General features: G+C 39.2%; 1 protein-coding gene across 2 annotated transcripts in view; it reads left to right on the top strand.

Annotated features, from left to right (window-relative positions):
- rbl2 (retinoblastoma-like 2 (p130)) overlaps nucleotides 1-22,924 on the top strand; it is a 36,811-nt gene that overhangs the window by 10,831 nt on the left and 3,056 nt on the right. The window contains exons 5-21 of one of the 2 annotated variants that reach the window (XM_067436331.1): nucleotides 1,409-1,537; nucleotides 2,133-2,293; nucleotides 3,416-3,480; nucleotides 3,577-3,748; nucleotides 3,834-3,997; nucleotides 6,650-6,762; nucleotides 6,889-6,992; nucleotides 7,141-7,278; nucleotides 7,361-7,525; nucleotides 9,668-9,764; nucleotides 9,872-10,102; nucleotides 13,584-13,822; nucleotides 15,512-15,688; nucleotides 17,880-17,951; nucleotides 18,032-18,134; nucleotides 19,251-19,465; nucleotides 22,732-22,896. In XM_067436331.1, the coding sequence (XP_067292432.1) occupies nucleotides 1,409-1,537; nucleotides 2,133-2,293; nucleotides 3,416-3,480; nucleotides 3,577-3,748; nucleotides 3,834-3,997; nucleotides 6,650-6,762; nucleotides 6,889-6,992; nucleotides 7,141-7,278; nucleotides 7,361-7,525; nucleotides 9,668-9,764; nucleotides 9,872-10,102; nucleotides 13,584-13,822; nucleotides 15,512-15,688; nucleotides 17,880-17,951; nucleotides 18,032-18,134; nucleotides 19,251-19,465; nucleotides 22,732-22,896 (2,510 nt within the window). The remainder of the gene's footprint in view (nucleotides 1-1,408; nucleotides 1,538-2,132; nucleotides 2,294-3,415; nucleotides 3,481-3,576; nucleotides 3,749-3,833; nucleotides 3,998-6,649; nucleotides 6,763-6,888; nucleotides 6,993-7,140; nucleotides 7,279-7,360; nucleotides 7,526-9,667; nucleotides 9,765-9,871; nucleotides 10,103-13,583; nucleotides 13,823-15,511; nucleotides 15,689-17,879; nucleotides 17,952-18,031; nucleotides 18,135-19,250; nucleotides 19,466-22,731; nucleotides 22,897-22,924) is intronic. The other variant, XM_067436332.1, reaches the window with a different exon arrangement.

Below are 22,924 nucleotides of genomic sequence, written 5' to 3' on the forward strand. Positions count from 1 at the left end.
TACAGTGAATCCTTTGAGTAATTTATTTTACAGTGAATCATTTGAGTCAGTTATTTTACAGTGAATCATTTGAGTCAGTTATTTTACACTGAATCATTTGAGTCAGTTATTTTACAGTGAATCCTTGGAGTCAGTTATTTTACAGTGAATTATTTGAGTCATTTATTTTACAGTGAATAATTCGAGTCAGTTATTTTACAGTGAATCATTTGAGTCAGTTATTTTACAGTGAAATATTTGAGTCATTTATTTTTACAGTGAATCATTTGAGTCATTTATTTTAGAGTGAATCATTTGAGTCAGTTTTTTTACAGTGAATCATTTGAGTCATTTATTTTTACAGTGAAACGTTTATTTTTACAGTGAATCATTTGAGTCAGTTATTATACAGTGAATCATTTAAGTTATTTATTTTACTGTTCTGTCCGGTGAATCATTTGGCTCGGTTCTTTCCAGTGAATCAATTGAGTCTGTTCTTTCCAGTGAATTATTTGGCTCAGTTATTTCCAGTGAACCATTTGAGTCAGTTCTGTCCAGTGAATCATTTGATGCAGTTCTTTCCAGTGAACCATTTGAATCAGTTCTGTCCAGTAATTCATTTGAGTCCGTTCTTTCCAATTAACCATTTGAATCGGTTTTGTCCAGTGAATCATTTGAGTCAGTTATTTTCCAGTGACTTATTTGAGAATCATTTCCAGTGATTGAGTGAGTCAACTTGCAAATCAATATGAATTCAAATTGTCTGCTAATTCTTGTGAATTGTGGTATTATTTATGCAACATTTTACATTTCTGCTGTTTATTATAGGGTGGCACTCTGAGAACATGCTTGCTATAACAGGATCACAAAGCATGTCATTGCAATTTTCCTCAATTGTGGCAAAAGAGAAAAACTAACTGTAAATGTGTATATTTTGTCACTAGTGAACTAGCATATAATTGACCATCTCAAGAGTTTTTTTGTTTTTTTGATAACAGTTATTATTACATAAAGGCACAATACTTTCTTCGGCTGTTTTTTTTTACTGTAACCCTTGAAATGAATTAAACCGGAAATGATGATTCCAAACACTGAGGCTTTGCTGCACATGTAGATTTTTTTGCAGGCTTTTCCTGTTGTTGCATTAGAGCTGGGCCACCTGTCTGCTTGATATATATGTGTTTAGTGTGATCAGTAGTTTTGCTGCTGAACACAATTGTGCTCAGTTCTTTTCTGTAATAAGTTAGGCAGATAGTGTAGTTTCAGTTGAGGGAACAAGTCTTTAACCAAACTACACTTTTAAAAGGAAGGATCAGTCAGAATCAAAAGGTTGCATAGTCGTACATCATTAAAACCACCATCTATTATTTTTTTATATACTTCTATATTCTACTGTATAACAAATATTAATGTCTCCTCTTTCCTGTAGGAAACTTCCCAATGATCAGTGATGATCTGGTGAACTCGTATCATCTTCTCCTGTGTGCTTTGGATCTGGTTTACTGCAACGCACTCCTGTGCTCTAGTCGTAAAGATCTGCTCAACCCAGCCTTTAAAGGTCACACACACACACACACACACACACACACACACACACACGTTTGTTTTTGTGACATATGGGGACATTCCATAGGCGTAATGGTTTTTATATCGTACAAACCGTACTCTCTATCCCCTACACTGCCCTTACCCCTAAACCTACCCATCAAACACACACACACACACACACACACACACACACACACACACACACACACACACACACACACACTGCCCCTGTCCCTAAACCTACCCATCAAACACACACACACACACACACACACACACACACACACACACACACACACACACACACACACACACACACACACACACACACACTGCCCCTGTCCCTAAACCTACCCATCACAGGAAACATTCTGCATTTTTACTTTCTCAAAAAAACTCATCCTGTATGATTTATAAGCATTTTGAAAAGTGCGGACATGGCCAGTGTCCTCATATTTCACCCTCTCCTTGTAATACCTGTGTCATACCCATGGCATTATACACATTTGTGTCCAAAATTAACCATGTCCTGTGAGATCAGTTGTCCAAACCCTAGGAGATGGCAGGAGGTCAAACAAACATTGGTTTGTGTGTTTTGTGCACAGGGTTGCCTGAGGACTTCAATAGTAAAGATTATAAGCCAGGCCCAGGCTCATTATGTTTCATAGAGCAGCTGTGTGAGCTTCATGATGGTCTGGTGCTGGAGGCCAAAGGAGTAAAGGAGCATTTCTGGAAACCCTTCATCAAGAAACTCTTTGAGCGCAAGGTACTGGAAATACACTAACATTAGGCCCTGATATACTCACAGCGAAGTTCACACTAAAAAATAATTCAGTGAACTTGTTGAAATGAATGAAATTCATGGTTGCAAGACAAAAATTCTAAATTATTGATTTGATTAAACCTTTGTTGATGTTGATCATTACATTAACTTAACTTAATATTGAAATTTGAACTTAAATTTATGTTAACTGATTTGTTTAATTAAGTTGTAGTAATTTAATAAAATTGTATTGATAACTTTGGAAATTGAGTAGTGGATTTCTTTGTTCCCAGCATTATTTGCATAGGACTGGATAAGGAGAATATGTAAATATATGCTTAATAAGTTGTATATAGCATGTGCTATGATAACTGCAGATTTGAACTAGACAAGTTTAGGTTGTTCTAGGGTTAAAAAAATGTGCTTACTGTATGTTATACATTTTTAAGTTCCTCTAGCTCAATATAGTTTTTAGATTAAACCAAGTGTGCCGCACGCTTCCTGGAAAGTGAAGCCAAAGCGTGGTTGGTCCCAGTATAGTTCATTAACCCCGCCCCCTCCATGTATTCTAATGGGACGTGAGACAAACTAAACAATCAAATTACACTTCAAATATTGATTTTCGTGTTGAGAGAAAACTTTAAACTTCTCTTCAGTGTTTATGTTTTCACTCTTGGACGTCTGACCTCAACAAACTCAACAGGAAATGAACCAGAAAAGCTCCAAAGCACAATGTGTTCGCCGCGGACCAATGGTCGTTTGAAAGTGTTTACCACCCAAAGCAGAATTTTCTGGAAAATTTGCTTTGGGAAGCTGTTTCGAAGTCTGGAAACAAACAAAATATTTGTTCGAAATTACATCACATCAGTTTGTTCTACGATTTGCTTTAAGTATATTGGGGCCTTTATGGGGTATGCCAGGATATCCTCTTCAAGTTTAAAGTCAACATGATATCAAAATGGACATTCATATTCAGTCATGTTAAATATGTTGCAAATTAGATTTCATTATATCTTTAAACTGGCTTTAAATTGTATTATAATTTGATGTATTATTTATTTTACCAATTTTGTTTGGCTAAGTATATGCAAAATTTGCCATTTCACATCTTGTTCCCCGTCACAGATTTTGAAAGGAAAAGAAGACACGCTGACAGGATTTTTGGAGCCAGTGAATTTCGGTGACAGTCTGTAAGCATCTCTTTTCAGTTAATCACCAAATCCACATGACGGTTCTTAAACATTTCTCTTGTAGGTTATCTCGCTGCTCTCTGTCTGTTTCTGCAGAGCTTCTCTGAACCGTGTGTATGAGGAACATGTGTTATCATCTGGTTCTCTGGATGAGAGAGTATTTCTGGGAGATGCAGCCAGAGAAGACATTGGTACCCCAGGACCTTGTTTCTCTGACGGGATAGAGAACCAGGAACAACTGACCAACCCTCTCCAGAACTCAATGACAGTATGTGTGACGTACAAACACAAACAAATAAATTAATGTTGACAATGAACAATGATTTTCATCAATAAATGTGTTTGTTTTACAGGCGTCTGCTCTGAAAGTGTGTACCCCTTTGACAGGAAGGAGGTACGTGCTGGAGAGCAGCGTGGGTACCCCCGTTTCCATGGCGATGCAAAGTGTGGGCCGTCTGCACACGCTGCTGACAGGATTCAAATACAGACCCAGCACGAAACTCAGAGACATATTCAGGTGATCCCAAGCTAGGTTCTGTGTTAGTCACAATCTGAAACATACAAGAAGCAGAGCTCTTGTATTTACAGACGTTTCCCCTGGATTCACCACAATCACAGTTCACTGGAATCACATTTGAATGGAAACAAGTGAAATATTCTTGCATTGAATCTAATGAACTGTGATTCCAATAAACTTCACAACTTACCAATCTATTGTTTCCATTAAATTGAATCCTCATTAAAAAAACAGTGTTATTCACCTGGGATTTCAGTTATTGCAAGAAACTATGATACTAGTCAAATGTGACTAGATATTCAGGGATTTCACTTAATTGTCAACCCAGTAAAGAGTGATACCAGTTATTCTATTGAATTGTGATCTTATTACAATGTGATACCACTGATTCCAGTAAAATGACACAAGTGATTCCAGTGAACTGTTATTCAGTGATTCTGGTGTATTCAGATGATAATGATTCCAGTAAAATGACACAAGTGATTCCAGTGAACTGTGATTCTGGTGTATTCAGATGATACTGGTTCCAGTAAAATGACACAAGTGATTCCAGTGATTCAGTGATTCTGTTGTATTCAGATGATAATGATCCCAGTAAAATGACACAAGTGATTCCAGTGAACTGTGATTCTGGTGTATTCAGATGATAATGATCCCAGTAAAATGACACAAGTGATTCCAGTGAACTGTGATTCTGGTGTATTCAGATGATACTGGTTCCAGTAAAATGACACAAGTGATTCCAGTGATTCAGTGATTCTGTTGTATTCAGATGATAATGATCCCAGTAAAATGACACAAGTGATTCCAGTGATTCAGTGATTCTGTTGTATTCAGATGATAATGATCCCAGTAAAATGACACAAGTGATTCCAGTGAACTGTGATTCAGTGATTCTGGTGTATTCAGATGATAATGATTCCAGTAAAATGACACAAGTGATTCCAGTGAACTGTTATTCAGTGATTCTGGTGTATTCAGATGATAATGATTCCAGTAAAATGACACAAGTGATTCCAGTGAACTGTGATTCTGGTGTATTCAAATGATAATGATTCCAGTAAAATGACACAAGTGATTCCAGTGAACTGTGATTCTGGTGTATTCAGATGATACTGGTTCCAGTAAAATGACACAAGTGATTCCAGTGATTCAGTGATTCTGTTGTATTCAGATGATAATGATCCCAGTAAAATGACACAAGTGATTCCAGTGAACTGTGATTCAGTGATTCTGTTGTATTCAGATGATAATGATCCCAGTAAAATGACACAAGTGATTCCAGTGATCTGTGATTCAGTGATTCTGGTGTATTCAGATGATAATGATTCCAGTAAAATGACACAAGTGATTCCAGTGAACTGTGATTCTGGTGTATTCAGATGATAATGATCCCAGTAAAATGACACAAGTGATTCCAGTGAACTGTTATTCAGTGATTCTGGTGTATTCAGATGATAATGATTCCAGTAAAATGACACAAGTGATTCCAGTGAACTGTGATTCTGGTGTATTCAGATGATAATGATCCCAGTAAAATGACACAAGTGATTCCAGTGAACTGTGATTCAGTGATTCTGGTGTATTCAGATGATAATGATTCCAGTAAAATGACACAAGTGATTCCAGTGAACTGTGATTCAGTGATTCTGGTGTATTCAGATGATAATGATTCCAATAAAATGACACAAGTGATTCCAGTGAACTGTGATTCAGTGATTCTGTTGTATTCAGATGATAATGATCCCAGTAAAATGACACAAGTGATTCCAGTGAACTGTGATTCAGTGATTCTGTTGTATTCAGATGATAATGATCCTAGTAAAATGACACAAGTGATTCCAGTGAACTGTGATTCAGTGATTCTGTTGTATTCAGATGATAATGATTCCAGTAAAATGACACAAGTGATTCCAGTGAACTGTGATTCTGGTGTATTCAGATGATACTGGTTCCAGTAAAATGACACAAGTGATTCCAGTGAACTGTGATTCAGTGATTCTGGTGTATTCAGATGATAATGATTCCAGTAAAATGACACAAGTGATTCCAGTGAACTGTGATTCTGGTGTATTCAGATGATACTGGTTCCAGTAAAATGACACAAGTGATTCCAGTGAACTGTGATTCAGTGATTCTGTTGTATTCAGATGATAATGATCCCAGTAAAATGACACAAGTGATTCCAGTGAACTGTGATTCAGTGATTCTGTTGTATTCAGATGATAATGATCCCAGTAAAATGACACAAGTGATTCCAGTGAACTGTGATTCAGTGATTCTGTTGTATTCAGATGATAATGATTCCAGTAAAATGACACAAGTGATTCCAGTGAACTGTGATTCAGTGATTCTGGTGTATTCAGATGATAATGATTCCAGTAAAATGACACAAGTGATTCCAGTGAACTGTGATTCAGTGATTCTGGTGTATACAGATGATAATGGTTCCAGTAAAATGACACAAGTGATTCCAATAAAATGTGATTCCAGTGTATTCAGGTGACAGGGATCCCAGTAAAATGTTATACCAAAGTTTGCAGTGAACTTGAGTTCCAGTAATTGTGATTGCAGTGATTCCAGTGACCTGTGACTGCAGTAATAATTGCTGTGCACTGGAATCACTGGTATTTTCTGTTTAATAAAACACAGATCATGTGCAAGAGACCCCAGCGATTCCATAGCAGCAAGGCTGAAGGATATGTCAGAGATTTTTCTTCAGAATTATGAGGGAACAGGAGAGGAGAACAAGAATCTGGCAAGAGGTGTGCATCTTTATGCTTCCTTATGTTATATTTTTTTCTTACATGAATTTCTTTCATTTGTAGCGAATGACTGTCTCTACAATTCAAAAACTGATTTCAAAAATGTTTGGGCATCTTGTTTTACAGATGTTGCAGTGAAGTATTTTTGTTTGGCTGAGGCACTTTATTACAAATCACTGGAAGTGATCGTCAACCAGGAGAAGAAAAGGCTTGGAGACATGGACCTGTCTGTAGGTTTCAAATTCAGTTCAAGTTTAAATCACACAATGTGCCCTAAATAAGCCATGAATGTAATGTAAGCCTTACTGCAAAACTATTGAACATTAGCTGCACACTTCATTTAATTATGTATGCTGAATGTTATATCATGTGTCTCAGGGCATTCTAGAGAAGGACGTATTCCACCGGTCACTGATCGCCTGCTGCCTGGAAATCGTCATCTTCTCATATAGACCACCAGGAGAGTTTCCCAGAGTCCTGCAAATCTTTGATCTCCCCGCTTATCACTTTTACAAGGTAAATTAATATAAAGAGATGATAACCATTAAAACGGTATGCATTAATTGATAAGAGTTAAAAGCCTCTATCTCGTTCACAGGTGATTGAGGTGTTGGTACGGGCGGAGGAGGGTCTTTTCCGGGAGGTAGTCAAACATCTGAACCATGTTGAGGAGCAGGTATTGGAATCGTTGGCGTGGAAAGGAAACTCCCCGCTGTGGGAGAGCATCCGAGAGGCCAAGAACTGCATTCCTGCCTGCCAGGAGGTCAGAACAATATAACTGCTTATGACCATATAAACATGATCAGTGACTTTCACATTTGAATAAAAAAGTACACTTTAGCATATGTTTAAAAAGAGTAAATAAATAATTTTATTTAAAAAAAATATACACTCACCTAAAGGATTATTAGGAACACCTGTTCAATTTCTCATTAATGCAATTATCTAATCAACCAATCACATGGCAGTTGCAGAATGGGAAAGAAAGGCGATTTTAAGTTATCTACCTCAGTTACTGGGATTTTCACGCACAACCATTTCTAGGGTTTACAAAGAATAGCGTGAAAAGGTAAAAACATCCAGTATGCGGCAGTCCTGTGGGCGAAAATGCCTTGCTGATGCTAGAGGTCAGAGGAGAATGGGCCGACTGATTCAAGCTGATAGAAGAGCAACTTTGACTGAAATAACCACTCGTTACAACCGAGGTATGCAGCAAAGCATTTGTGAAGCCACAACAGGCACAACCTTGAAGTGGATGGGCTACAACAGCAGAAGACCCCACCGGGCACCACTCATCTCCACTACAAATAGGAAAAAGAGGCTACAATTTGCACAAGCTCACCAAAATTGGACCGTTGAAGACTGGAAAAATGTTGCCTGGTCTGATGAGTCTCGATTTCTGTTGAGACATTCAGATGGTAAAGTCAGAATTTGGCGTAAACAGAATGAGAACATGGAGCCATCATGCCTTGTTACCACTGTGCAGGCTGGTGGTGGTGGTGTAATGGTGTGAGGGATGTTTTCTTGGCACACTTTTGTGCCAATTGGGCATCGTTTACATGCTCGGCCTACCTGAGCATTGTTTCGGACCATTTCCATCCCTTTATGACCACCATGTACCCATCCTCTGATGGTTACTTCCAGCAGGATAATGCACCATGTCAATCATTTCAAATTGGTTTCTTGAACATGACAATGAGTTGACTGTACTAAAATGGCCCCCACAGTCACCAGATCTCAACCCAATAGAGCATCTTTGGGATGTGGTGGAACGGGAGCTTCGTGCCCTGGATGTGCAGCCCACAAATCTCCATCAACTGCAAGATGCTATCCTATCAATATGGGCCGACATTACTAAAGAATGCTTTCAGCACCTTGTTGAATCAATGCCACGTAGAATTAAGGCAGTTGGGGGTCAAACACAGTATTACTGTAGTATGGTGTTCCTAATAATCCTTTAGTTGAGTGTATTTGTTAACTGAAAGTGAGATTTTATCTAATTTCTATGGAAACTTGTGTCATGTATTTAAAAATTATTGTAATTACAAATAATTGAATTTTTACTTTCAATGTCAATGTCATTGTCATGTCATTTATTTGTTCCTTGAAGAACACAAACTTTCTTTTTTAATGTGCAACGTCTGCATTTAAAACCCCTGGTCAAAGAGTTGCACGAAAACTACACGTATTTACAGACAGCCGCCATCTTGGAAAAAAGTTTTGACTAGTAGAGCGACGAACCCTGTTCTAAGTGATGAACTGTGACTTGGAATCTCATATGGTCTGTTGTTTCCAGAAGAAAGCACTGAACGCAACAGAGAAAATAAATAAATAAAAATAAAAATGTCCATGTAATTAGATTTCACAAACTCAATTCCTATCGACCAGCTCACTTAGAACAGCGTTCGTCGCTCTACTAGTCGAGACTGTTTTCCAAGATGGCTGCCGTCTGTAAATGCGTAATGCACTCTGTTTATAAAGTATCTTCTTATTAAACTGTTTGTACTCTTACAAAGTTCTCAATGCTTCGGTTTGCATGTAGGGACCCTCATCATGCTGCCGTGTTAGTGTGAGGCTATTTTGAGCCTTGTTAGTGGTGTTAACTAGCGATTTAATTTCACTTACACCTTATCCCTACACTACCGTTATAAGCTAATCTGTTTTTAGAGATAAAACTCTTTTCATTTGATTTTCATGAAAACGCATCCCAGAGAACGATCTACACGGTAACCATCGGTTAATTACCCCTAGGGTCATTTCTCACTGGAGGTGTCCTTTAAATATTAGAATAAAGTGTGTGCTAATGATATCTACAGACTTTTTTATTCTTATTAAAAACAGTTGATTTTAGGGTGACAATGCACATGATATTATGATGGCTGATATGAATAATCATATGTAACAGGTAATGCCTCCTCAACACCTGGAGGACGGTTCAGGAAGCAACACACACACTCCCAAAAAGAGTGAGTTCAGCAGTAATATCGCAGGAGCAGTTAAAGGTAACTTATTTTGAATGAAACAAACTCCATGACTAAACACATAATGCTTTATATATAGACATTCATTGAAACTAAATTAGAATATGTTGTTTCTTTTCCTCCTCCAGGAGTTTCTCCGTCCCCTACATCTCTCCATGACCGATATAGCTCACCCCCCACTGGCACGGCCTGCCGTCGCCTCTTTGTCGACGGAGAAACAACATCGGAGCCTGCTCAGCCTGTCAAAGTGTCCCAGCCGTCTCTGGTCAGCCCCATCCCAGCCGGACAGACTGTGGTCACCATGGCAACAGCTACTGTCACAGCAAACAACGGACAGACTGTCACCATACCTGTTCAAGGTGTAAAATCTACAAAATCATCCATTTATTACCAGTGCCTTAATAAATGTGTTAATCAGTAGGTGATGCCCAAGCGGCAACCTCCTGCGATCTCTCTTGAAGCCAGTACGGAAGTAATGTAAACTGCAATTCCTCAACTGGCCACTAGAGCGGCTCCAGAAGGGAGCAGAATCTCATTGAGCCCTATGTTAAAATTCTCAACTTTACAGCAGAAAAAACATGTTTACAGCCTGGTACAAATTGTGGTTTTGGCCTATAAGGCTAATTTTGATCTTCATGACAACTGTGAGGGGGTGAATTTTTTTATAACTCATTCGTTTACGTTATATAAAGCCTTACATTTCTGCATAATTAAGGGCATGGTTACAAGTGAATAGCCATTTATCCGCCGTCTATAGTCATCGCGTCACCTCAGCTCCGCGCACATCCCGCCTTTTTGCCCATTTTCTGTTATCCGGGAGTGACACGCGATGACTCGCTCACAAGATGGCGACGGCCAGCTCGCCCATACTTTAAGCTTCAGAACGGCTTATCAGAATCCTATGGGTGATGTCTCGGACACTACAGACACTACAGATATTTTTTTACAGTCTATGGTGATGCCACAGAAAACCCCGCTCTGAGCGATCATGGAGCGAGAGAAATCACAGATTATTTGACATGACCCTTACAAACAACTCACAAAGCTTATTTTGCTGCTGGACTTGCTGATGGTAATAAATACACATACACACACACACACACATGCTGCTGTGAGCATGTAAGATATGCTGCTGCTGCTGCATAAATAGACATATATAAATCCCGTTGCAGATTTAGGCAGGTGGAGCTGAGGGGGGAGGCCTACAGAGAAATTTTGATAGCGCACTGCAGGACTAGTTTACCGCAGACACTAAACCAGATTGAAATAATGAGAGAGCCATCTCATTGGCTGCAGGATAAGCGGAGGCCAATCAGCTTGTGCCATGTGGTAAATGATGTGATTGCTGGCAGATTGCATGTAAAGGACATATCTAGAGTTTCATGACTGAATTATATATTATATAATATAATTAGTGCTGTCAAAATGACAGTTTTAACCCGTGCAATATATTTTTTTAGTTTAACATGTAAAAATTATTTAACACATGATGACCTTACATCATGATCACGCTCTTATTCATGCAAATGCTATTAAACCATTCAAGTGCAACAAGACAGAAGAGAACGCGCTGTCTGTGAATGTCCTGTCTATGTGACACACACAACGCTCAAAAAGATACGCGCCAGTGTCAAGAACACAGACAACGCACCAGAATCTACGATCACTTCTGCGCTCGAACGAACAATAACACACAGAATCATGGGCGTAGATTACGTGTCCCCCGCACTTTTAATAAAGTGTATTTTCATCCCACGCACTTTTACTGGGGCTCACTGATCCTAGTTGACCCGTTCCGAGCGGAATTCGAACCTGCGTTGCCTGCGCAGCGGCGGGCAAGTTAACAGGGACGCTAAAGACAGCTTTCTCTAAACTCGGTTGATAGCGTGCCTCTTAAGGTCATGGGCAACTGTATTTACATGGAAACTGAAAGCTGAATTTACCATCATTACACCAGACTTCAATATCACATGATCCTTCACTAATCATTCTTATATGAGGATTTTATAATCAAGAAAAATGTATGATTATTATCAAAATGATTTCTGTTTTTTTTTATTTTACCACAAATGTTAGAATGGTATGGTGGTTTCCACAAAAATGAAGCAGCACCATGAGCAGCAAAACTTGTAAACACTGATAATAATCATAAATGTTTGTTGAGCATCAAATCCTCGTGAGAATGATTAGTGACACTGAAGGGTGGAGTAATGATGATAAATTCAGCTTTAATCACATAAATAAATTGCACTTTATTATATATTAAAGAGAACAGCTGTTTCACATCAGAATAATATTTCACTGTATTACGTTTTTTATTGCATTTTTTTATAAAATAAATGCAGCCTATATATATATATATATATATATATATATATATATATATATATATATATATATATATATATATATATATATATATATATATATATATATATATATATATATATAATTTTACATTGCATAAAATCTATGGATACTTAATGCACAAGTGTTTGAAGTAGGCTACATAAACCAATCATAAAATTGGCATAAAATATAGGAGAAAAATATTATAGATAATGGTGGTTATTGATCAGCAGCATATATTTGATATCTTACCGAATTAAAAGTAAGAGATGCGATAAATTAAATCGGTCAAAAAAAAAAAAATGGTATTACGACATTTCTGTCCCCCTCACTTCTGAAAAGATGGCTACACCCCTGCACAGAATTATGCCAAAATGCCTGTTTTGGGGAGTATTCTCATTAGAGTAGTCTTAAATGAGTCAAATAACATCATAAATGAACGTATAGAGTTGTGAGAAACGGCAGATCTTAAAGTGACTGCAGTCTAATAAACCAGTGTGCTTTATACTGTCATTAATGTTAATCAAAAAAACAAAAGTAGCAGAGAAAATTGTAGCTCCAAAAGGGTGATGATTGTTTTGATGAAGTTCACTTAGATAAAAAGTTATTTAACTATAATTATACTGTAAAGTTGAATTTCTATAATTAATGTTTTAAAAAAAAAGGTAAATATATTTAATAGAGACATCAGTATAAGTATCATTATATCATATTCATTCATAAAAAGATGCCATTACAACAAATATTTTAAATATACTGTCTTTAAGTTGTTTCTACATCAATTTGGAGAGTAACTGAAATTATTACAATATAAAAATCTTAAAGGGTTAGTTCACCCAAAAAATTAAAATTCTGTCATTAATTCCTCCTGTGGTTGGACACCCGTCAGACCTCCGTTCATCTTCACACACAGATGAAGATATTAGTGCTGAAATCCGATGGCTCAGAAAGGCCTTCATTGACACCAATGTCATTTCCTCTCTCAAGACCCATAAAGGCACTAAAGACGTCGCTACAAAGCCCATCTCACTACAGCGGCTCTACAATCATTTATGAAGAGACGAGAATAGTTTGTGTGCGCAAAAAAACGAAATAACGACTTATATATTGATTGCCGATTTCAAAACAAAGCTTCGAACGGTTATGAATCAGTGAATCGATTTTGTCTGACGGGTGTTCAACCACATGAGGGTGAGGAATTAATGACAGAATTATTATTTTTTGGTGAACTAACCCTTTAAAAACTGTTTTTAATCATGACTGCTTACAGAAAAAAAATTGTGATTTGTGTTTTAATCGACTGACAGCTGTAAATTATTTAATATAATATAATATGCATTTTTCTAAATGACATTTTTCTAAATGATATATTAAGCTGTAAAAATATGGACATTTTTCTGTTGGTCATTTATTATAACAGTACTGAAAATACATAATCTAAGATTTTAACCATCTTTTTATTATTCACATCTTTGTTTACACGGTTTGCAGGAATAGCAAATGAGAGCGGTGGCATCACATTCATCCCGGTGCAGGTGAGCGTGACGAGTCAGAGCGGGGCGGCTCTGCCAACCCTCAGCGCCCAGGCTCTGACGGGCACCCTGATGGCATCGCCCACAGGCCCAGTCCAGAACAACCCAAACGCCAAACAGGACAAGAAGAGCCTCCAGCAGGGAACACCCACCAAACGAGCACAAAAGACCGGCTCTCTCTGCCTGTTCTTCCGCAAGGTACAAAAAGAGGAGTTTTTAACTCACTGCATTTTTGATACACAAATTTAGAAGGCCTTTAAATCACAGGATAACAATTCATACTATTCTTAGCAAGTAAAAGTCCTTTTAGTAAAATTGGACAAACGTCCACCTTCAGCGCGTGGCTCATGTCTTTTGCTGTGAAATCTTTACAGATTTTTATAAAGTAAATGTATATAATAACTTATATTTGTCACACTGTGGCTGTAGAAACGCACATGACGAAGGAGATAAATAACAAAACAGTCTTTATTAAATCCACAAGGAAATCGCAGGACAAAAACATAAACACAACGGCAAACAAAGGCTTAAATACGTCAACTAAAATAAACTAACTAGAGAAAACAGGCAGGCTGCGTCCGAAATCGCATACTCTGGAGTAGGTACTTTAGTAATTACTTAACCGCCGCTAAAAAAGTTCGTTCTGTATGGTATGAATGTAATCTGGATGTACTACATTTGCCATGTTGTCATTATCATGTGACCTAGCAATCTCAGTTGCGTCGCTTTATTGACATTCACAAATGCTCTCCCGTGGCCTTATGGGATTGGAAAGTGTCCATCTTTTTTAAAGGACAACTCCGGCGAATTTTTAAGTTTATCTTGATCGTTATATCTTTGTGAGTACAGTCGTTAGAAGAAGAAAAAATGAACCGGATTGGTGCTTGCAACACGGAGTTATTACAGTTAATGCCCAGAGCCCCCCCTCAGCTAAAACCGCAGCTTTGGGGGCATACACGTAACGGGTGTCTTTGTGCCTCTTAACAGACACAAAATGCAATTAAAATGTCTGTCCAACATGAACAGGTCCCTCACACGACACTTAGCCATTGTTTAAATTCACCTGTTTTAGCCGGCTAGCTGTGTCTCGCGCTGAAGTCCCGTGGGAACCCGGAAACCATCAGACCGTTTTTACAAGAGCCCCTTTCACTGCACATCGGACCCGCAATATTCCCGGAACATTGCCGGGTCGCCTTCTGTGTGAAAGCAACCACGTCCCGGGATTGATTACCGAATTCGACCCGGGTCGGGGACCTAGTAATATTGCGGGATTCGACCCGGGACGAGCGCTGTGTGAACAAAAGCCGAAACTAATGCCGCAACGTGTGCGTAGTTATCGTGCGAGTCCTAGAGCTTGTTTTTTTAATAATACAACCCTGCAGTGCCAGAAGAGCTAGTCGGTGTTTTAAACGCAGAGAGTGTTCGTATACAAAAGAAAGCAGAAATGTGCCTGGACACAAGTCGAGACCACGGAGCTCCTTACTATCCGCACTGAAGCTGAGATCGCTCGCCATTATACGTCACATCCGGATGTTATGTGTCAACTCGACCCGGGACCGTTAAGCGTTGTGTGTGAAAGCGCACATATTACGGTATTTCGCTGGCAGTGTGAATGGACCAAATCTAGCGGCCCGGGAACAAATGCCGGGTCGCATTATCCGTGTATTTGCCGGAATCGCAGTGTGAAAGGGTCTAAGGAGATACAGAGCAATGTACAATAAAGGTAAAATATATGAAAAATAATGCATTTAAAAAAATAAAAAACGAAGCATGAACACATGTTACAGTGCAACCCACAAACTCAATCAGGCCTTCGAAAGAATGTGTTTTACCACCCCTTTAATTAGACGTCATTCAATCGGAAATAATGCCCCTTTCCCCCATCAGGTATATCACCTCGCTAGTGTGCGTCTCAGAGACTTGTGTGCTAAACTGGACATCAGCGCAGATCTGCGCAGGAAGATCTGGACGTGCTTTGAGTATTCACTAGTGCACTGCACTGACCTGATGATGGACCGACATCTGGACCAGCTCCTCATGTGTGCCGTCTACGTCATGACTAAGGTGTTCGCATCATTTATCGTACAAACGTCACTTATGGTGTGTCATTATGTGAAGTATAGTAGGCACTTTTTGTTGTACTGTTTGAAACTCTCTTCACATCCTGATAACATATATAAATGGTAATATAAATGGTATACCTATAAATAAATTAAAAAAAACATATTAATTAATTCTGTGGAAATCTCAGGAACAAAAAAAGTGTGTCCAATCATTGCATTCGGTTCGTACTAAACTGCAACTTCATCGATACAAATGTGTGATTCCATAATAAAATATATACAATTATTTAAAAACATGACATACACATTTTAGTAGAAATGACATTAAAGTATACTGTAGTTTCAGAAGTTATGAAATTACATATAAAGATGTACTTCAAGTCCTATTAAGTGGGTCAAAAAACACTCAAAACTATAATTGTGTTTAATAAAAAAGTTAACTATAATGCATTTTAATTCCAATTAGGTGTTCAAAAAAATACAAAAATTTTGCACTTAAGTTTTCCATAAAAAGTACTTTTTTTTTAAACATGCTAAAGTAGTTGTTGACCTGAAAGAAAAAAAGCAAACGAATACACCGCTCTACAGACATTTGAAAGTGATTGCAGTACCAGTTTTGGCCACAATCTTACAAAAGCCACGTTTCCACCACAGGAACTTTACCCAGGAACTTTGGGTGGTACTCGGTGTGTTTAGACCGCAGGAACCAGGGTCTAAATGAAGTTCCGGGTAAATATTTCCCCCTCCAAACGGCCCTGCTCGCGAGGTAGTACTTTTTCAAAGTTCAGGAACTTTCGAGGGCGGGACTTGGGCGCTGAACATGCTGATTGGTTGAGCTCACGCAGCATTTTATTTCAACGGCATTTTTAAAAGTCTTTTGCGAGGTTCGGTCTGCGTTCAGTAAATATCAGTCTTGCTCTCTGTCTGATGGCGCGCGTTCGTCTCAGCCCACTCATCTTTAATGTCCGTAATAGCTGATAATAATATACATTGTCATTTTAAATCTAGCTTTACAAGCTTTCTGAATATGCTGCTGAATCTGCATATTAGTGCTCTTTTCTGTCGTTGTTAATTACCTCTTTAGTAAACCTATACATAACCAGCAAAAGCAGCACAGCTTGAATCTCTTCCATACTCGTTATTCATTTTTTTTCACCATGTAAACGGCCTGACTGATTACTATTAAGTGCGCGTCCTTACATGACGTGACGGCGCGCGCCGCGCTCATGTTGACAAGAGAGGAAAGTTTATTTTTCTGAGGGGTAAACTTTTTATTTCGTAAGTTATGAAGATAATGTTGGAGTAATGGCACAGCGTATATTGCCCCAGGCAGTTTTTACTTTAACCGCGCCTGACAGAAGATTTTTTTTTTTCTGAGATGATTATTACACTTTACAATAAATAAACAGCTTATATAATACTGTATTAGTCCTGGTGGCCGTTAAGAGTTGCTATGGCTACAGTAAACACACTCCAGCTGCTGGAGAAAACAGCGTTGACTTTTTCGGCAGACAAACGGCATGTGACAAAATGATTGCGATTGAAAGTCATCACATGTAAACACCAGATCGGTTTAGATAACGTCTCATGTAAACAGTCCACTAAATCTTTCAATCGGTACACACAAAAATGATTACTGTCCGTCACTGACTTGGAGGAGCAGTCGCGCGCAGTCCTACATCAGCGGACTAATCTGCTTAATCTTCTCGGTACTTTAGATCTCGGTGGAAGCGCAGACAGCTGCAGGTCTGGGGGGGAGAAATGTTCCTGTAAAAAAGTTCCTGGTACAAATTGTTCCGGGTAATTTTGGTGGAAACGGGGCTTTGCATAAATCTGGAAAAATAAACTGCATCCACTGTTTCCTTAATGCTGTGTTATTTGGGAAGATGAACAAGATTATTATAAGGTTTTCTCATTAGGTCTAGAGATAGTAAATGTGTGTGTGGAGGATGTACATAAAAGTGATCATAGTTGTGTTTAGTAAATGTGTGTGTGGAGGATGTACATAAAAGTGGTCATAGTTGTGTTTAGGCGTTGTTATGTAGAAATAGGCGGTCAAATGTTAATGAGCTTAAAATTGATTTCTGAATGAGTAACTTTTGTAGTTGTTTCATTAAATGGACTGAGGAGGGAGGTGTGTGTAACAGCATGTCAACAAAATGGTCACTTTAACAGTTTAGTCCATTGTTCAGGTGACGAAAGAGGATAAGTCCTTTCAGAACATCATGAAGTGCTACAGATCTCAACCTCAGGCCAGCAGCAGTGTGAGTGTAACTTCAGTCCGTCTGTAAAGACTCTGATAAAGATGATGATGGTATTAATGAAGATGCCAATGGTATCTCAGGTGTACAGGAGTGTGTTGATCTCTGGGAGGAGGAGACGGCCCTCAGGGAACAGTGAAAACACCCACAGGCAGAGCTCACCCACAGAAGGAGGACAAGAGCAAGGTAACACACGTTTTATAACGCTTTCGACACTGGACATGTCATGTGACCATCCACACAGCTCCATGCGAGGATTCGAGACCTCACGCTGCTCTCCCATGGCTCTCATCCGCCCTTCTTGTCTCAATTTTATTTTATTTCATTTTTTATGAACTCAGTCGCTGATAAACTCGCAATTTAAATTAAGTTGTGATTCAATCATATATAGAGCGCAGCTCTCTTTACAGTCGCTGGAGCTGTCAGCCAAATTATTTTCATCCTACTAAAAGAAACTATGTGAAGTTGAGCGTTTAGTCGTTGGTTTGATTTACTGACAGATAGATAGATAACATCTGACTGTACATGAGTCATATCAGAAATCACTGGTCTCAGATCAGGCATCAGAATGAACACAGTTACTCACATGTTGTGGCTTTACTGTCGAGTCCATATTGTAAAAGTGTGTTTGCAAAGCCTGCGCTTAAATTGCGACAGATTTACCAAAGAATCCCCAGTGAAATGCACCGAATACAAATAAATGATGCTCATCTGAGACGTTCACATTAATGAAAATAATAAGCACATTCCTAGTGTTAGGATCCTTTGGACGGTCATGTTATTTTTAGTCCAGTGGTCCTGTATCTCTTCTCTCCTCGTCATCTCACTAACACACCAGTGGGCGGAGCCAAAGATGCGATGATGAAGTAGGCGTTGATCTTCTGAGACTGTCTCTATAGGATCTGTATAGCCATATTCCACAATCAGTCGTTCGCTGGGCTTGGTAACAATAAAAGCTGGTTTTGGACTAACAAGGACATTTTCAGTTCTGAAACTTACAGGATATTCTTATAGTATGATGAACTCTTATACTGTATGTCAAAAGCTCAAGAAACTTTGATTTCTCGGTTCATGAAGTTATTGACATGATACAACATGGGCTTTAGGTCAAAAATCTTAGGTTACGACCATATCATAGGCATACATGCCGTGTTGCACTCAAGTCCAGACATGATTGGACATGTTTGAGTCCAAGACCTTATCAGGACCATTTGGATGGGTCTGATCTGGACTAGTCACTTTTTTTGAATTTTTGAATTCATTGATTGTTAACCAATGATTTCCTGTTTTCCTGCTGTACAGTCAGCGGTGAGAGCAGTCCTGTGTCCATGCGCTCCAGCAGCACGCTGCCTATTCCCCAGCCCAGCAGCGCCCCCTCCACCCCGACCCGGGCCCCTGGGGGCCCCCAAGAGCAGGAGGAGGAGAGGGGAGACCTTATCCGTTTCTACAACCACGTCTACATCAAACAGATCAAACCGTTTGCTCTGCGTTACTCCAGCAACTCACCAAAAAATGGGGTGAGTATTGCCTGTCTTGTGCATTGCTGTGGTCTAAAGTCAAGCCCATAACAATGTCAATGAAGATATTGTCTTAAACTCGAGACAAGCTCAAGTACTGCAACACTGCTAGTAACTACAAAGAACCACAGTGCAACAACCTTTTAATCGTTAAGAACCTAGCAATGATTCAGAGGTGCTTTTGCCAAAAGTAAAAGCCTGGATGCCAGCCGAAATCAGCCCCGTTCACAACATTTGAGTTCGGGCAGTTAGGTCTGGACTCGATCCATAGAGGGAATGCACGTGACGTCATCATCAGCTGGAGTGACTGTGATTACACCCCGCTGAGTGGCAGAAAGACTGAGAGGCAGCATTGGTTTACAGCGCGAATGCAGCGAAAACACACAAAACCAGGCCCGGCGCCAGAAGAGGGGTAGGGGAGGCTTGTCCACGGACCGCATAGTCACCGCTGTTCTGAGCTTGAGATGGACTTGATAATAGCGTGTAATTTTCTCACTCAAACCACTGCCAACTGCTGCTGCTTCTGCTTTTAGAGTGAAACGCTGCACATAACTGCTTGTCTAGGATATGTAATCCTCTGTAAGAATTCGTAATAATTGCATATTATCAGCGAAAAGGAGCTAGCAAAAGATCCAGTGTGTATCTGTATTTGCACTCGTCAAATGATTACATTTCCAACGTGTTTTCGCCTCGGTGAGTAATGTAGCCAATCGCAGACGTGTTTGTAGACTTCTACAACGGATTTGGCCAATCACAGGTGTTGAATTTGGAATCACTCACCGCTCGAGCGTTTGTCCAGGCGCTGAGTTCAGTTAAATATATCAATACATAATTAAAATGGTAGTACTCTGAAAAAGAAAGTATAAAAATTGAGTGTCTGTAGACCTCTCACGACTGCTTTAAAGACAGCTCATTATTTCCATTTACTCCACCTTCACCCTTCTGGGCTCTTTCCAAAGCCACGCCCCCAAAACACATGAACGCGCTACACCGACCAATCAGCTGGAAGACGCATTATTTACCTCAGAGAGCGGTGTGCATGTAGTGACAACATGTCACAATCACATGTAACAAAAAAAATCGAACTTTATCAGTATGAATATAAACAAATAAGATGTCTTTTAGTACTCACTATCAAGCTAGAATGGTAAAGTTTAAAATATATTTTTGTTTGATTTGGTTATGAGCTAGTTATATTTATAAGGCAAAGAAAACGGGTAGCATCATGTTTTTTCAATAACATCAGTTATACTGTGATGAAGATGAATTTCAGGTAAGATTCATAACATATACTGTGTTCTGCATGTAAGAGTTTCCATGATGAAAGCATTGTTGATCAGTAGTAGCTAAAGCTAACTTAGTTCTAAAAAAAGTTCCTGGATGCGGAGTACTAGCTTTTACACATGCATTTTGTGATCTAAAGTTAATTTTGCGAAATTCAACACAACAGCGATCAACTTGAGCTAAACATATTGAGTATTTATCATCTCTACTAATGGCTAAGTGTATAATATTGTAACTTTATGCTAAGTAATGTTTTGTTAGCTATATTAGGCAGCTTCATGTGCTCTTGATACATGCTTCATGAAAACATAAACCAAAAAAATGTATAATCAAAACGAAAGATGACCTGTCCAGCAGAAATACAGCCAGCAATGAGTCGTTTTTCAGGTCCTTCAGTTCTCACCATCGTAGAAAACCCACGCAGATATTTACTCGCGTTTGATTTCTTTGTTTATCCAAAGACTTTCTGTGCATTGCCTTTTCTCGTACTGTCTTCCTTATTTTGCATTGTTTGCCTTCGCTGACTGTAAAACCCTGCACTGTGAAGTTTGAATGCTCTTTCTCTGCCATTATTTTGCCTCGGTTTCTTGCCTCTTGAACTGCTCAAATCAAACGAGCGCGCGCATGTGGGCAGATCCTGTAGCGAAAGCGGTGGTCGCCATGGTAGCGAGAGAGAGTGACAGTCGCCCAAGCCAATCATTTGTTTCATCCCGAACGAAAATAATGAGCGGTATTTATTGCAGATTAAAAAGTCTAGAGTCACTCGGTTTTTATACTCTATTTTTCAGAGTACTTACATTTTAATTATGTATTGACATATAAAGAAAGTTTAAACAAATTTGGACAAAAGTGTTTTAGATCAGTCCGTCCTACCCTACCTTTAAACACGCGCAGCGATCCTCTTTAAGTGCAGACATTGTGAAAATAAGAGCTTCATTGTATACCAACGTCACTGCGGAACTTTGTGAGATTGCGTTTATTAAATGAGTGACAGCTTTTAGTGAATATAAAGTATATTACCACCACTACACGCTTCAAAACACTGACCCATCCACATATACATGCGGGATTCAGTCGAAAAATGTGATCAATGACAGTTATAAACATTCTTGTCGAAATGAGGCTCCTAAAAATGTCAGGAAAACACGATTCCTGGCTGCATATCATTATCCATGGATCACTGAATCTTTGGTAAGTTGTAAAGATCGTTTGCTCTACTCGTGTTTTCCTCCATTAACTCCAGTCACGCAGCAGCTCTTCTGCCACCCAGCCCCGGCTGAGGGGGCGTGTTACGGCGGGAAAGTGACGCCGATGCATTCCCTCTATAGAGGAGTGATTATGCACAACAGAAACTGTTCAGACCAATGAAATCATCAGGGCGGGCTTTAGATGATGACGGTCAGATGATCAACAGTAACGTAATCATCACGTCATCAAAGGGGCTTGGGTTGAATTTGTTCTAATCCTAAACGGAGAGCTTGTTTGTATCTGCATTCACCAATACTATTTCTCTCAGAAGTGATGATCATGTTGGGTAAGTACTCTGTGTATCCTTAAACACCGGCAAAGATCGTTTATTCCAGCGCGCATGCAGACGGGGTTGCCAAGTTTTTACAACAAAAACGCGCCAACTACTAGCCCTAAACAACAAAAATTACATTTGGTGCGTAAAATGTGTGTTATTTTGGCAAGGTGGCCTGCTAAAATTCACATTCCTGGGTCTTTATATCACATAATTGAGGTCGCTTTAACCAGCGGACATGGAAAACAACCCGTGGGAAAACCGCGGACTTGGCAACACAGTGCTGTTGAGTTCTGTTGACATTTGACAACTAACGTTAAGCGTCACTCCGTTGCTCTGATTGTAACAAATATTGTAGCAAATGAAGTCCCTGTTTCTGAACAAATCAAACAATCTATAGGTGTGAAAAGGTCCATGTATAAATCTAGTTTTATAACTGCAGTCTTGTGTGTGTTTGCAGGCTGAAGCTCCTCCCCTCTGTCCGTATCCCTCACTCCGCATTGGCTCTCCACGCCGGGTCCTCCTGTCCCACAATCACTCCATCTACATCTCTCCGCACAAGACCGGCAGCCCAATTTCTCCACGGGACAAGATCTTCTACTACGTCAGCTCCAGCCCATCTAACGTGAGAATGAAACGTTCCTTTAAAAATG

The sequence above is a fragment of the Pseudorasbora parva genome, chromosome 25, assembly GCF_024679245.1.
Source record: "Pseudorasbora parva isolate DD20220531a chromosome 25, ASM2467924v1, whole genome shotgun sequence".
In the NCBI taxonomy this organism is placed as follows: domain Eukaryota; kingdom Metazoa; phylum Chordata; class Actinopteri; order Cypriniformes; family Gobionidae; genus Pseudorasbora; species Pseudorasbora parva.